This window comes from Plectropomus leopardus, chromosome 20 (genome assembly GCF_008729295.1).
Source record: "Plectropomus leopardus isolate mb chromosome 20, YSFRI_Pleo_2.0, whole genome shotgun sequence".
In the NCBI taxonomy this organism is placed as follows: Eukaryota; Metazoa; Chordata; class Actinopteri; order Perciformes; family Serranidae; genus Plectropomus; species Plectropomus leopardus.
This window is the reverse complement of record NC_056482.1, coordinates 15,247,929-15,261,222: the sequence shown is the minus strand read 5'-3', so window position 1 is coordinate 15,261,222 and position 13,294 is coordinate 15,247,929. Positions and strand designations below refer to the sequence as shown.

Sequence of the window (13,294 nt, the reverse complement as noted above, 5' to 3'; positions counted from 1 at the left end):
GAGTTGGGGTGAGAAGCTTGCATTGTTTACAGATAGCAAAAAGGCACAAAAGAGATGATGAGAGGAGCCCGAAATGCAAAAATGCTCTAATGACAGGCATCAGGCAAGAGCCCGAAAATGTTTCACAGAAATAGAAAAAGCTGCTGTGAAGGGAAACTCGGGAATGTGGCATGAGGAGGATAAAAAAATCTCAATCATGTCATGGGTTATTGGGTGTTCATCTTTAACACCAAGTGTATTATTTAATGACGGAAAACGGCTCCACTTAAAATAAGCAGAAGCAGTTAGAAGAAGAAGAAGAAGAAGAAGAAGAAGAAGAAGAAGAAGAAGAAGAAGGCCTGTATGCACGCAGAAGATGCCTTTCAGAGACCAAAGGCAAATGGCTGGGTGAGGCGCTCTGGACGGTGCTGTGGGAATTCGCCCCATTTGAGATGCAAATTCCTAAAAGAGCTGAAAGAGCCGGAGAAACAGGTGTCCGAGGAAGTGTGCTGCTGCGCGGGCGAGGGAGGGCGGGTGTGAGGGCGCTGAATGATAACACAGGGTGTATTGAGATCCTACTTGTTCAGTCCAGTCTGTGAGGCACTTCTTTCTCTTGTCTCGTTTTCTTTTGTTTCATATCAAATGTAGGTACAAGAAGCAGGATTTGGAATAAAATGGAAAAACATGACATATCTGCAAAAGCCAAAATTTTAAAATTTTATTGATTTAAATGTGATTTGGTATAAAACAAGTTGTAGCTATGAGTATTTGATTCTAAATCAAATGATCCACCAGATCAGAAATAAAGCACTATAAACTGATAAAAACAGCAGGATAAGACTAAGTCCACATGGACATGGTATTTTTGTAAACAGCATTTTTTTTCCTCCTTCATTTAAAAAAAATGAAAACACAGAAATACCACTAAAGCACTGACAAGACAATGTCAAACGAAAAGGCGGCAATATAATCGTGACCCTAAAACCATGGAAAGATGAAGAAGATCCAATCAAAAGCCTTAAAAAAACAAACAAACAAACAAACAAACAAAAAAAAAAAAACTTAACATTACTATCAGAAGGCTACCTGGAGCAGCGACCTCTGTGGTGTATCCTGGTGCCTCTGTTCCTCAAAAAAGTGAAAGAAGTCCTGTTAGCAATATAAGAACCAGCACTATTTTGGTCACGTTCACCATTGCACTAAATGCCGCCTCACTTGTGATGCTTTACAAAAAAATAGTGGCACATTATGACATTACTAATCCCAAACTCAGTTTTCTTCATCTATACGTCAACACTGATAAGTGAATTCCTGAAAATCTTCACCCTGTACAGAGTTTTACATGAAGTTGTTTTTAGTGATATGAAACACAATTTGCATGGGGACAAAGTGCAGCCAAAACATGTAAACACAAGCTGCATTTACAAAAATACCTGTCTTGGTGTGGACTAGGCCTCAGTTGCACATTTACAAGCCCAAGGCTTCAGCAATGGTCTCTTTAATCATAAAAGCTGAAATGATTAAGAAATATGAAGTTTCTCAACATCCTAAATATATAGTTTTGAAGGATTTTGAACTGGTCTCTTTAAAAACTCAACATAAAGTTTAAAGATGCTGAACTGCATCCTGTATATCCCGTATCCCTCAGGATGACTGAGAGAACTGAATCGTTTGAATCCCTGGATGAAGCTCAATAGCTCCATCTACATGACAGTGCTCCCACTACAGATGCATGCTGGTTAAATTTGATCTGTCCTTGCTACAAATTCAAACGTTTTTCAAATCGAAACATTAAAAACTTCATAAGACATTGCAGGTAAACAGTGCTTCCTAATCATCAGAAAACAAACCCGTAGCATGTACTTAAAAAATCAGATCTCCACAGTGTTTAAAAATCAACATATGCCCACAATCATTTTCCATTATAAAAACTACAGCAAATAATCTGATGTACGGTTACACATGTAACTGCTAATAGAGGATTTCCTGGACTAGGAGTTAAATGTCGATTCCTTCAAAATTCATAATGAGTTTTTTTTTTCCAAACAATTTCTTCATTAAAACATTTCAGATAAAATGAGCAATAGCACATACTTTATAAACAAATAAAAATATAATCTGGGGAAAAAAAAGCATTTTAAGGATTTGGACTGGTGTTTAGATTCTGAGGTTGCAGAGAAATAGTCTCTAATTTCGTCTTTTTCTTTTATAGTAACGTTAGATAACTTTAAATCTAAGCCCCCACAAACCTTTCAGCATGACTGAAAAAAAACAGCTTTGTATTAGCGTTCTTCAAAATGGAATTTTAACATATCTCGTTCATGACATAAATATAAACCTCATCCTCTCCCAAATACTGTATCACAATATGATTGAATAAACTTCTCAGACAACATATACCTTAAAAATATGCACTACAAATCTTTGGCTTGGTGGCAAAAATGTCCCTGTACACATCTTCCTTCATTGTGTCATTTTTTTGCTCTCACAAAGACTTCTGCTGGTCACTGCTGAGGCGGTGAGATAAACTCAGGGCGCCCTCAAGTGTTCAACAAGAGCAAAGACAAACTGTATGCAGCATAACAGTCAAGTGACTGTGCGTAAAAAAAATACTTGACACACAAAATTACCATTTACATATCAGTTATTCATGCAGTGTTACCTTGAATTCCTGGTGAAAACATTTTTCTTGCATGGTGGACAAAGAATCCAACGGCAAATATTGTTGATTAATTAAAGTAAATGGGAACCACGTTTAAAAAAAGCAAAACTATGTCAAATCATCTGTTTACAAGCTCTTACACAACTTGCGCGGTGTAATGCAAGTCTCATGTATCCAGTCATATAATCAGTGCTGCCAAAACACGCTGCATCGCCTTGTCTTCGGTCCTTTCTGACCAGAACTAAAAGTAAAAGCACAGGTATGTTTCACTTTTAGTTACGGTCAGGAAGGGCCTGAAGGCAAGGAAATGCAATGTGTTTTGGGAGCACTGAGCATGCGGCTGGATACATGAGACTTTTTATTATATACTGCACCAGTTTGAAAGTTTGTAAACAGATGTTTCAATATTGTTTTGTTGTTGTTGCGGATATATAAATGGCCATTTTGTTGGTTTAGTATTCCTTTAACAGACACACTGATAAACTGTGTGTCTGCAAAATAGTGCCAGTCTAGCAAAGCAGGATAAATACCTGTGCGTTGGCAACGTAGTGACTAACGAAGGCAAAGAGGAAGACTATGAAGGCAAAGTGCTCTGGGAAAGATCTCATCAATTAAGACAAAATCAGACTTCATTTATAACAAAAAAATTAAGAGGTAAATAACTGCAGCAGCTGTTATCAGTGAGTTAGCTTTTTTTTAATCCCCTGATGTTCAGTCATATGAAGTTAGTAGCTCTGATGGCTCCCGGGCTAAGGGTCCTGACACGCCAAGCTGTCGGTCGGCCGTCTATCAGCGTCTGTCGCCATAGTTTTTGTGGTGTGTTTTGCACCGTTTGCACTCACCGGCACTTGATGGCTTTTTGACTGATTCAGTGTGTTGAATCTGTATCAGAGATGGCGAATCCTGTCAGTGAACGAAACCACTCTTATTGGCAGTCTACTCTAAGCACAAGAAGAGAAATGGAAGTGAGGAAACCAAACGCCTAAAGTCGAGATGGCGTGGGTAGGGTTGCAAAGATATAAGATTTTTATGGTACGACAACTGTCTCAGAAAATACCAGTTTCACAGTATACCAGTATATGGTATTATAATTATTAGCAGTTACAATGGCCCCTAAAGCACTGAAAACCAACATTTTTTTCATTTTTTTGGTTGAACTTATGCTTAATTATAATTTAAACTTTTTAAAAAAAAAAAATAAATAAAATATGTCGAAATATGTGTAAAAAGCCTGGCAGCTAGTAGCTAGCTTGCAGGCAGCTAGTCTTTGTTTGTGTTATTGTTTGCTAGCACACGGGTAATATCCATTGGTTTACCAACATCAGATTGTATTGTAAATGTGCTAACTTACTAACTAGCATCTTGAATGTGACCTGTCAGTCTTATGGCTTCTCTTTTCGCATGACAAATACGGACTACCACCGCCTGCTGGTATGGAGAGTTATTTCCGCTTCCACAGGCGCAGAACATACATGCTAGATGGCCACAGGCTGTCGTCTTTACAGTGTATTCACGTGCAACTTTTTGGCAGAGACGCAGTCGGCCTTGGTCATCACCAGTTCTTTGATGTCAGTTTGGTGTGTCTGGGCCTTAAAACCTCACAGACGTGTGAAAAGGGGCACACAGTCGCCATCTGTTGTTGCTCCTTGGCAATTTCTAATTTCTGATTTAATATATTTTTCATGCAAAATTTCAATGACTGTACTTAGTTCAAAGCAATAACATGCTTAATAAAAGCAATGACAGAGACAATGTTTTAAGGTATTACAGTGACTACATGGTAGTCTGAGTAAAGGTATTTTGCCAGCTTTGAAAATTCGATTACATTTTCCCTTAATTGAGCCATTTTACTAAAACCTGTCACGACTACTACAGACACACTAAGTCATGGAAAGTTTGTCATGTTTGACAACGGTGACATGTTAGTGAGTTAGTGACAGCTGTGTGGAAGGATTTATGTTAGTGAACTGGTTAAACTTACCCCGCTACAGGTAAGTGTCGTGCTCTGCACTGCTCAGACTCTCTTTGGACCCTTGTACAGCGATGTGTTTGATGAGAGGTGAGGGGTCACTGGTCGGAAGGCTTACAGTCTCCTGTGGCGGTAGGATTGTCTCCTTCTGTTTCCCCTTTTTAGTCTTTCCACGATCTTTGGCGTCCACTGCTCTCACGCCATCTGTCTGGGGTGCCAGGGGAGACTCCACAATGATGGTGGGCCTCTGCTTCAGGTCTTGTCGACTGGGCGGCTCGGCAGCCATGATAGCCTTGGCGCCGTGCATCCTGGGAGGGGACTTGCAGTGCAGATCTCCGTGAGTCTCCTTCCAGCGCCGCAGCTGAGCATGGTGCTCCTTCTCGATGTCTTTCTCAGACACCTCTAACTCGATAATCTGAAACACAAGCGGAGAATGAATCACGTGAGTAATGCCTGGATGTTTTGGTTCAAGTATTCCAGCACATGACAGGTTAAGTCTTTATATATTGTTGCTAGCACAACAACAGGAGGGCAAAGTCAAAGAGAAAGAGTGTGTGCAGTAAGGTCAAAACAATAAAAATGGATAATACAGACAACAACCATGAAGAGTATAACTACCTCATGCACCAAGAAGCCTTCTCTCATGTACTGTGGGTGTATGGCTCGCAACAGCTCCATTGTTTCATAAAGACCTTGACAGGACTTCAGTTTTTCTTGGGATCCCAACATGCATTTCAGGAGAACCAGGCCCACTCGAAACAGGATCTTTACTCCTGAGAACAGCATCACATCAGACAACATGCAGTTAGAGCACCAGCTGTACTTACACTTTAGAAAGCAGACCATCTGAGAGCTGCACATAACGGCTGAGGACCAATCGATTTAAGAAGAGATTCAGAAAAATATGGTGTTGCTACCTGGATTTGGTGCAACAATTTTGCAGCCTGGTGAACTATTTCAAACATATTCTCATATTTTTTTCAGCCTCAACTAAAACAACAAGTGCTGTGCTGCTTTATGCTTTGGTGTTTTACATGTAAATTAAACAGGAGGGTAATAAGCACATGACAGGGCCTGGAGGAAAATTAAATACTGCTTTTGTGTATTTAACTCTGGTGTTTCACCTGTAAAATGATCCTCGATTCCACCTGTGCAAACACAGCTGCTGTCTATAGGCTCAAAGGAATATTTTCACTTCTATTTCTAGCTAATGAAACACATTATGATAAACATTTACCCATAGCAGGCTTGGGTGAGATGAGGGTGTATAATGTGCAACGGTAGAGATGTGTCCATTCGTAGAGTTTTGGCAATATCGTTTCTACCCTAGTGTATTGTTTTTCATTTAAAAATGTTTTTACATTCATTGATTTGCTGGACCACAACAGAGGGTCCAGCCTTTTAGCGCTGAATCAGAAGTTTGCAATTTGTGACTGATTTTATGCCACAATTTCCCATTTCAAATTAAAAGCCCTCCAGCATTTCATACAAGATCCAGCCATATACTAGATTTTGACCTGCTTTTTTTTTCTTTTTACAATTTATTAATTATAATGATAGTGTATGAGTAAAAAAAATGAGTATTTTGAGTAGGGTTAAATAACCTTGATTTGAAGAGTCAGATTGAACATTTTATTCATTTTTTTGGCCCTAGCAAATACCATCTGCAAAATACTAAAAAGTAATTAAACTACATATTTCCAATACAAGACACAGAAATATACAAGACTACGGAAATATAATAACTCAAAAATAAAAATCACCCCCTCCTAGATTTATCAACAGAAAGTTTGATGTTCAGTTCCAGTTTTATTTATTAATTACTTTGAGTCTGATGTTCAGTTCCCACTTCAATTTTTTTGCCATGGAATTGGGTGGGGGTTTTATCAGCTGATCGATTGGCTATCAGCTTATTTATTTTATGTTTGTTTTTAAATCAAACAGCAGTCAAGCTCTATCTTAAACCATTTCTGAACTGAATTGACAAAACAATTACTGTATTGTGATATAAACCCTTCCTGTCATGTTTAATTACATATATTATGATAGAAGATTTGGGGCATATTGCCTACCTCTAATTCATGATGTAATCTCTGTGAGTGTGACTTGTCATGTCAGGGGAAAACACTTTTTATGTTTTTTCATGTCTTTAACAACAAATCAGTGAATATTTCACGAGTGTAGGGCCTCACCCTCACAGAGAAACATGTCCCAGACGCGCAACACGGAGGCCCACGGCAGAGTACGGGAGAAGGCGCACATAAACCACTCTGTCATGTACAGGATGGGCTCCAGCTTGTGCTTCTTCAAGTGACGGTAGGCCACAGGAGACACCCGCCGCAGCAGGGCGTACAGGATCTCCCCATCCAGCTGGATCGCCTCCTGTGGAGATGGCGAGGAACAGGAGTCAGTGGAGAGAGAGAGAGAGCGATAGAGAGAAGGAACAGACACCTTTCTCTTTGCTTAATCTGATTTTCTGATTATCTTGTCCTTGCAGCCTGGTCACCAACTCATGGCATTAGGCCGTTAGCAAATCGGTGTCAAGTTGGAGAAACGTTGGCTGAGAAATCTTACACCACCACCACCAGCCACGTATAACATCTCTAAACTGAAGTCTACTGACAAAACACTTCTGTCTTGCGTGTTAAATCAATTGTTGCTTTTTAAGAAACTGAGACAGACTGTGTGGGAAATCAATCTTTAGCAGCGTAATTTCTGAAAAACATCAATAAATCCAAGGTTTCAGTCTTGTAATGTGACAGGATTGCAGTCTTCTTGGGCATTGCTACGGACATGAGTGCATTTTTGCTTACAATAAACAACAAATTTATTTTAGAAATATTTATAGGGTTCAGATAATAATTGACATGCTGAACACTGTTAATATGTAATCCTGTCACAGGTCGCACTCTCAAGTTCTCCTTATGATGTTAAAGTCCTCTTTTTAAAATCATGTGACAGTGTGTTTTCTCTTACCAGCCCTGTACTGTAGTAACCAGGAAGGTATTTCTCACAGATTTGAACGAGACACCAGAATGCATCCTAGGACAAAGAAAGAAAACAAGAGTAGGTTTTTTATTAGGGTAAAATGCCAAATGAAAAACATAAGTGAACTTAAGTGAACAATTATAGCGATTTCTTGCAAAGATATCATTCTTAAACACTCTTACCCCATCATTAGGGCTGTGAGTATCCAGCATCATCTAGGGGTGCTAATTTTGAATTTTTTTGTGACCAATAGCCGATCCTCTGTAATCAATCATTAACTGACAAGTGACTAGTATTCATCTTTTTACTATTAATAAATTGTTAAATCCAATGTCATTGTAGAGCTGTGCATAGCATATTGCTTCACTTCCTGCCTCCTTACTCTCGGTCTCTCTTTTACATCTGCAACATTTTACACTGTCTGTTTGATTTGTCTGTCTGAGATTTGTCACATCTTTAAGCCGGCAACGGAGGTTAGTAACAGCACTGAAATAGTGTCTCTGTAAAAGAGACAGCAGGCAGGACGGGACCATGGGCAGTAAAGGTGTGATGTTCCAACAACGTGTTATGTGTGCGCCGCATCCACAGGAGTTTTAAAAACGCAGTTAGCAGCCAAGTCAAATGAGAAGAAAAATGGCTTTTAATGTCTGCAAAATGGGAAAACAATGAGGAGCCGGAGCTACTTATCCTACGAGCAGAGGACGAGATCAGCCATCGTACAACGGAGGCGGTAAATGATTGTTATTGCCATGTTAATACCATGCCATGTTGTTATTGTTTAGAAAGCGCTGCCGATGCATCTTATATGTCACACTAGAAGCCAGCACTGTTGTGTTTAATGTTACGCCTGTCATGCCTCTCTTGATTCCACGATGCTGACAAGCTGTCTAAAATCACACACTGGTATGTTTGCCACTGCTGAAATGTTAGTTCATGCAGACGCTGAACTGACTGTTCTGAGTAACGGCAGCAACAGACTGTGTGCTGATCCTTTCCACCAGTGAAGATGATTAACTCTTCAACTTTAAGTAATCACAGCTCAAAATTCTTATTATTAACTAATCATCATCATCCCTATTATCAACTATACATTATTTCATATTAGAGAAAGTTTTTTGGAAGGATGAATTGCGAGTGTATGTTCACCTCTGCTGGCATGTGCATGAGAAGCACAGCAGCGATGGGAGCCTGAGCTTGACAGTAACCCTCTTCAGGACGATGCAGAGTGTAAGCCTTCAGCACACGGAACAGGTCTTGCTGGCTGAATGTATAAACACATATAAATGATATTCAGAAACTATGCTAATCCACATTTATACAACACTGCACATCGTGACAGGCCTTCAGAAAGCTGTGCTTACCCGTGACCTCCTCTCGCTGCAAACATTTCATGGAAGGGGAACTGTCGATGGAGGTCCCTCTCAATAATATCCACCCATTTGGGATCTCCTGGCTGACTGTCCAGTTCCTAAATACACGACATAATGTGTCATTTTTTTGCAACATTAATCCCTATATTTTTTTTAATCTTTTACCACTTTCATCCATTTTTTAATAGCATTTTTATGCATGCAATTCTGGATCCGAAAGCCTCAGTGAAAATTAAGGACTTTGAGAGTATCCAGCCCCTCATGGAGTTTGGGTGCTTAAAACTGAAACACTGAGACAATGTTTTGGCACTTTGTAGTTAACACTTGAATTTCAAATAGCCATTTTCATTCTGCATCCATTTCGTTTTTGCAAAAGTCTCCCCAGTACTTTAAGTGACTGTGATTAATCCAAGCCATAAAAAGCAAACATGTTTTTAAGTCATAAAACTTGATGACAGCAACAACCATAAACATACGACTGACCTGAAATTTGCCCTGGTTCTGCTCCCTCCTCACTTTGCCCCCAGTGAGGTAGAGCCAGGCTCGGCCACGCAGCGATGGAGGAGTCCCCTTCTGACAGCGTTCTTTCACCTGTTATTCAACACATGCACAGTTGAAAGCAAGAGAAAGAAACTTTAGGAGAAAGGAACACAGACATAAAAAACAAAAAACAGTGCTGTAAATACTCCTAGTTTGCCACTAACACTGCATACATACATACATACTGACTTTCAGTGATTTTTCCTAAATCCATGACTTTTCCAGGCCTAGAGAAGATGATTGTGAAATTCCATGAATTGTCAGGGTTTTCAATGACAACAGGAAACCTAGTTGTTAGACAATCAAATATTTTTAAGATCTAAAATTTTACAATTCTAATTTTAATTGAAATTCATAGACTGTCCAACGTAAGAGTCCAACGTCTCTCTGACATCATACTGACATCTGGTGCCAGCTGGGCTGCAGCGTTCAAAATACTGCAGACTGCAACATGACGTGCACCCAAACATCAAAGATTAAATAACCTGGTATGGTGACGGAATAATTGCGTGTTTTCTAGCTCAGTTTTTGTCATGACATCATATTGTTTAGTCTATTTCAAAGACTGCAACAACAACCAATGTCATGCTCCAAAACAGCGAGCGCACACTGCATAAACTCCTTCAAAGTGTACATTTTCCTCACAATGAGAGAAATAAGTGAAGTCAGACTTAATTCACAGTTTATAAAGCACACCTTCTTGTGTTTTTTGGCCATCCATTTGTCCCAGTTGTTGAGCATCTCTAGCCATTTTGCCTCCCGCTGCCTCAGCACCTCAGTGGGGATTTCTTCAGCACTGTGGAGATGGGAGACAATGTCACTGATAAAAGCAAACAAATATTTTCATGTGGACCGACAACAGCTACACTGCACAGTGTCACTTCCCTTTACTTATGACAGGAGAATCCTGTCTTCAGAGGGGGCGGGATAGTGGCTCATCTCTTCCTTGTCCACACAGGAAACCAAACCTCAGACATAACAGTGGAACACTTGCCATCAGCCGCAAAGTACAAGCAAAACAGGAAGCTCTGGGAGAACTTTCCCCTAGCTCAGTTCCCTAAGACCGCCTACACAAAACTTACACCAATATGTCACTTCACTAAAGTCCTGCCGAAGATCGAAGCTGTCTTTTTAATATGCACACACTTTCCTGCCTGCTCATTTTCACAAACAAATTTAAACAAATTTTCAGAGCTGACTGACATGTTTTTGCATAAAAAAGCTAAAGAAAGTTCACAAGTTGTTAATCACTAATCCCTTGATACCAAAGTGACTTGGCTGAACTAATGAGTCTACAGATGAATGAGTGGGACCGTCTTTAGAAGAAGACACCAAGAAATATCTTATGGTGGAGGATGAGTCCAAGCTGCCTGGTTTGCTCAGCTCTTCTAGTGCCACCAGTTGGTCAAAATCAAGTCAAGTGTCTTTTACAAGTCATCACCAATGTGAAAAATAATAATAATAAATCAGCTGTGTAAACAACACAGACAGAGAACACAAACTGCTACATCATGCAGGTCCAAATGACAAAGAATAAAATCTAGGGGCCTAAAAAAAAAAGCTTTTTATCCTCCTTACACACCGAGACCACGAAAACAGTCAGCAGCTGTACTATACACGAATGTTTAACTAGAAGACACTTATACAAATATTTAAACATTTCCAGACAACCAATATTGTTACAAAAGATTTTTTTCAGTTTCTGTATTTTATTGTATTCAGAATCTAGTGAGGGGACGTGCTGCGTGTGCTGGTGCACCAGGAGGCGAAGAAGGCACTGTTGGCATCGATACTGTTGCAAATAAGTATTGTTTCCAATACTCATTTTTGGTACTGATTAGTAACTGAGTATTGATTTTTTGAAGACCCTATAATTTATCATAATTATTGCGTAAATATTTTTTGAAAGCACCAATATTACAGCAAAATATCAGTCATTATTGTCACAACATAGATATCAAGGTATTTGGTCAAAACCATTGTAACATTTGATGTTCTTCATTTTGCCCAGCCCTTCTTAACTGACAAGATTTCTGTATGCATATAAACAAATTCGCTTTGCCTTGACTTTTTCCTTATCTAACCTGTGACAAGGCCAAGGGGTCACAAGTACATGTCATTGCTTTAAAGGCCCCAGTGACAAGAAATACAGCCAACTTTTTACTTGATCTATTCTTTGTATTCCTTTTTTACTTTGTAAAAAATCCGGGAAGTATTTTTATTCATTCATTTGTTTATTTAAATGTCCACCTAACTTTGTAAGGGGAAAAAAACGTTGCTGGGAACTTGTATATGATACTGAAAGTTTCAGTTTTGATTAAACATTGGCTGTAGGCATTTACACAAAGTTTTGTGTTTGTGTTATATTACAAATTGTAAGTTTCCACAGAAATATTTTCATTTTTATTGTGAATGCATATCAGTTCCAAAAATCTGTTTCAAGTACTGAGTACTAATAATCTGTATCGAAAAACCCCACTTGCTTTTGTTCACCTTTACCTGTCTTGAACTAATGTTAAGTACAAGAAGAAACCCTAAAACGATGTGGCAGTATGTGAAGATTTTAACAAATATTTCATCCAATTAATGCAAAAGAACAATTAAGAAAAACTTCACTTACGTCTCTCCGGAGTGCTGCTGTGCTCCTCCAGTGAATCCATACTTGTCCACCTGTTTCTCCCCGGGGACACTACCATTTACCTCGGGGTCAGAGCCATACGAGGTCCCATTACCATTATCTGTCAGCTTCTCTGTGCTGCCCCGCAAGTCAACCCCATTGCCCTGTTCCGTTTTTGCCATTTGATCAACATTTACCTCGTCTACAGTGTGTTCACATAACTTCCGACCGACCTTAAAAGCTCAACTGACGCTTTGAAGCTCTCCATGAAGACTCCCGCAGCTAGCCGCGGTTGCTAGGTGAATTAGCCTCCTAGCTGCTAGCTCGCTAGCGCTATAAAAAGAAACTAAGCGTTACATTGTTTGTTTAACGATGATGTTAGCTTTGGTCACATAACGCTTATTAATGTCCCGGTCAAACAAAAAAAGGCTTGAAGTATTAACAAGCAAACGCAGCTGTTTTTTTTTCAAAACGCTAAATTAGTAGAGTATTTGCCCGCTAGCTCCGAAGCTAACATGCTAGCATCACAACTGTCAGCTGACACACACCTAATGTTATTAAAGCAGAACCTCCGCTGTCAGCAGGAATGTAGGTTAGCTGGCTGCTATCAGGAAGAGAAGCTACAGCAGATTGGTAAACAAAACATTCATGGCATCCTTTAACTCAACACTGCCATCTGATGTTACTGCTGAAAATCACACTGTCAGGTACAGGCTTAACCCTTTAACACCTGGATAACATCACTTTGCTGATCACGTTTAACGTAATTCGCATGTTACTGTTGTAGCTGCTTAAGAGGGCGGTAATTAAACCACTTTATACACTCTTGGTGGTTCAGTATGCAATTTATCAACAAAATATGAAGGCTACTTTTATTTGTCCATTGTGTTTAATATGACAAATGAAATTGTAAAGTGCTGTAAATGTCAAATAAATGTAATAGAGTAAAAAGTTGATATTCTTCAGTGGAGTAGCAGAAGTATGAAATAGCAGAAAATGGAAATACTTAGGTAAAGGTTATTCAAAATTGTAGTAAGCATACTATACTACTTTATACCACCACTGGCTGGTCGGCAAACTCATTTTTAAGCATTGTTTAACATGCTAAATATAGATTTATTTGTCTAAAAATATAGTAGGATAGGATTTTAAAGATCAAAAAGCTCATT

At 39.2% G+C, this 13,294-nt stretch overlaps 1 protein-coding gene across 1 annotated transcript; it reads right to left on the bottom strand.

Annotated features, from left to right (window-relative positions):
- Positions 1 to 682: 682 nt before the first annotated feature.
- Positions 683 to 12,753, bottom strand: LOC121959736 (TBC1 domain family member 10A-like). Its single transcript, XM_042509208.1, has 9 exons — positions 12,129 to 12,753; positions 10,205 to 10,304; positions 9,452 to 9,559; positions 8,960 to 9,066; positions 8,745 to 8,859; positions 7,587 to 7,652; positions 6,803 to 6,992; positions 5,229 to 5,383; positions 683 to 5,025 (listed from the first exon to the last, which is right to left on the bottom strand). The coding sequence occupies exons 1-9, from the start codon at positions 12,305 to 12,307 to the stop codon at positions 4,627 to 4,629; spliced, it is 1,419 nt and encodes a 472-aa protein (XP_042365142.1). The 5' UTR covers positions 12,308 to 12,753; the 3' UTR covers positions 683 to 4,626.
- Positions 12,754 to 13,294: the final 541 nt, after the last annotated feature.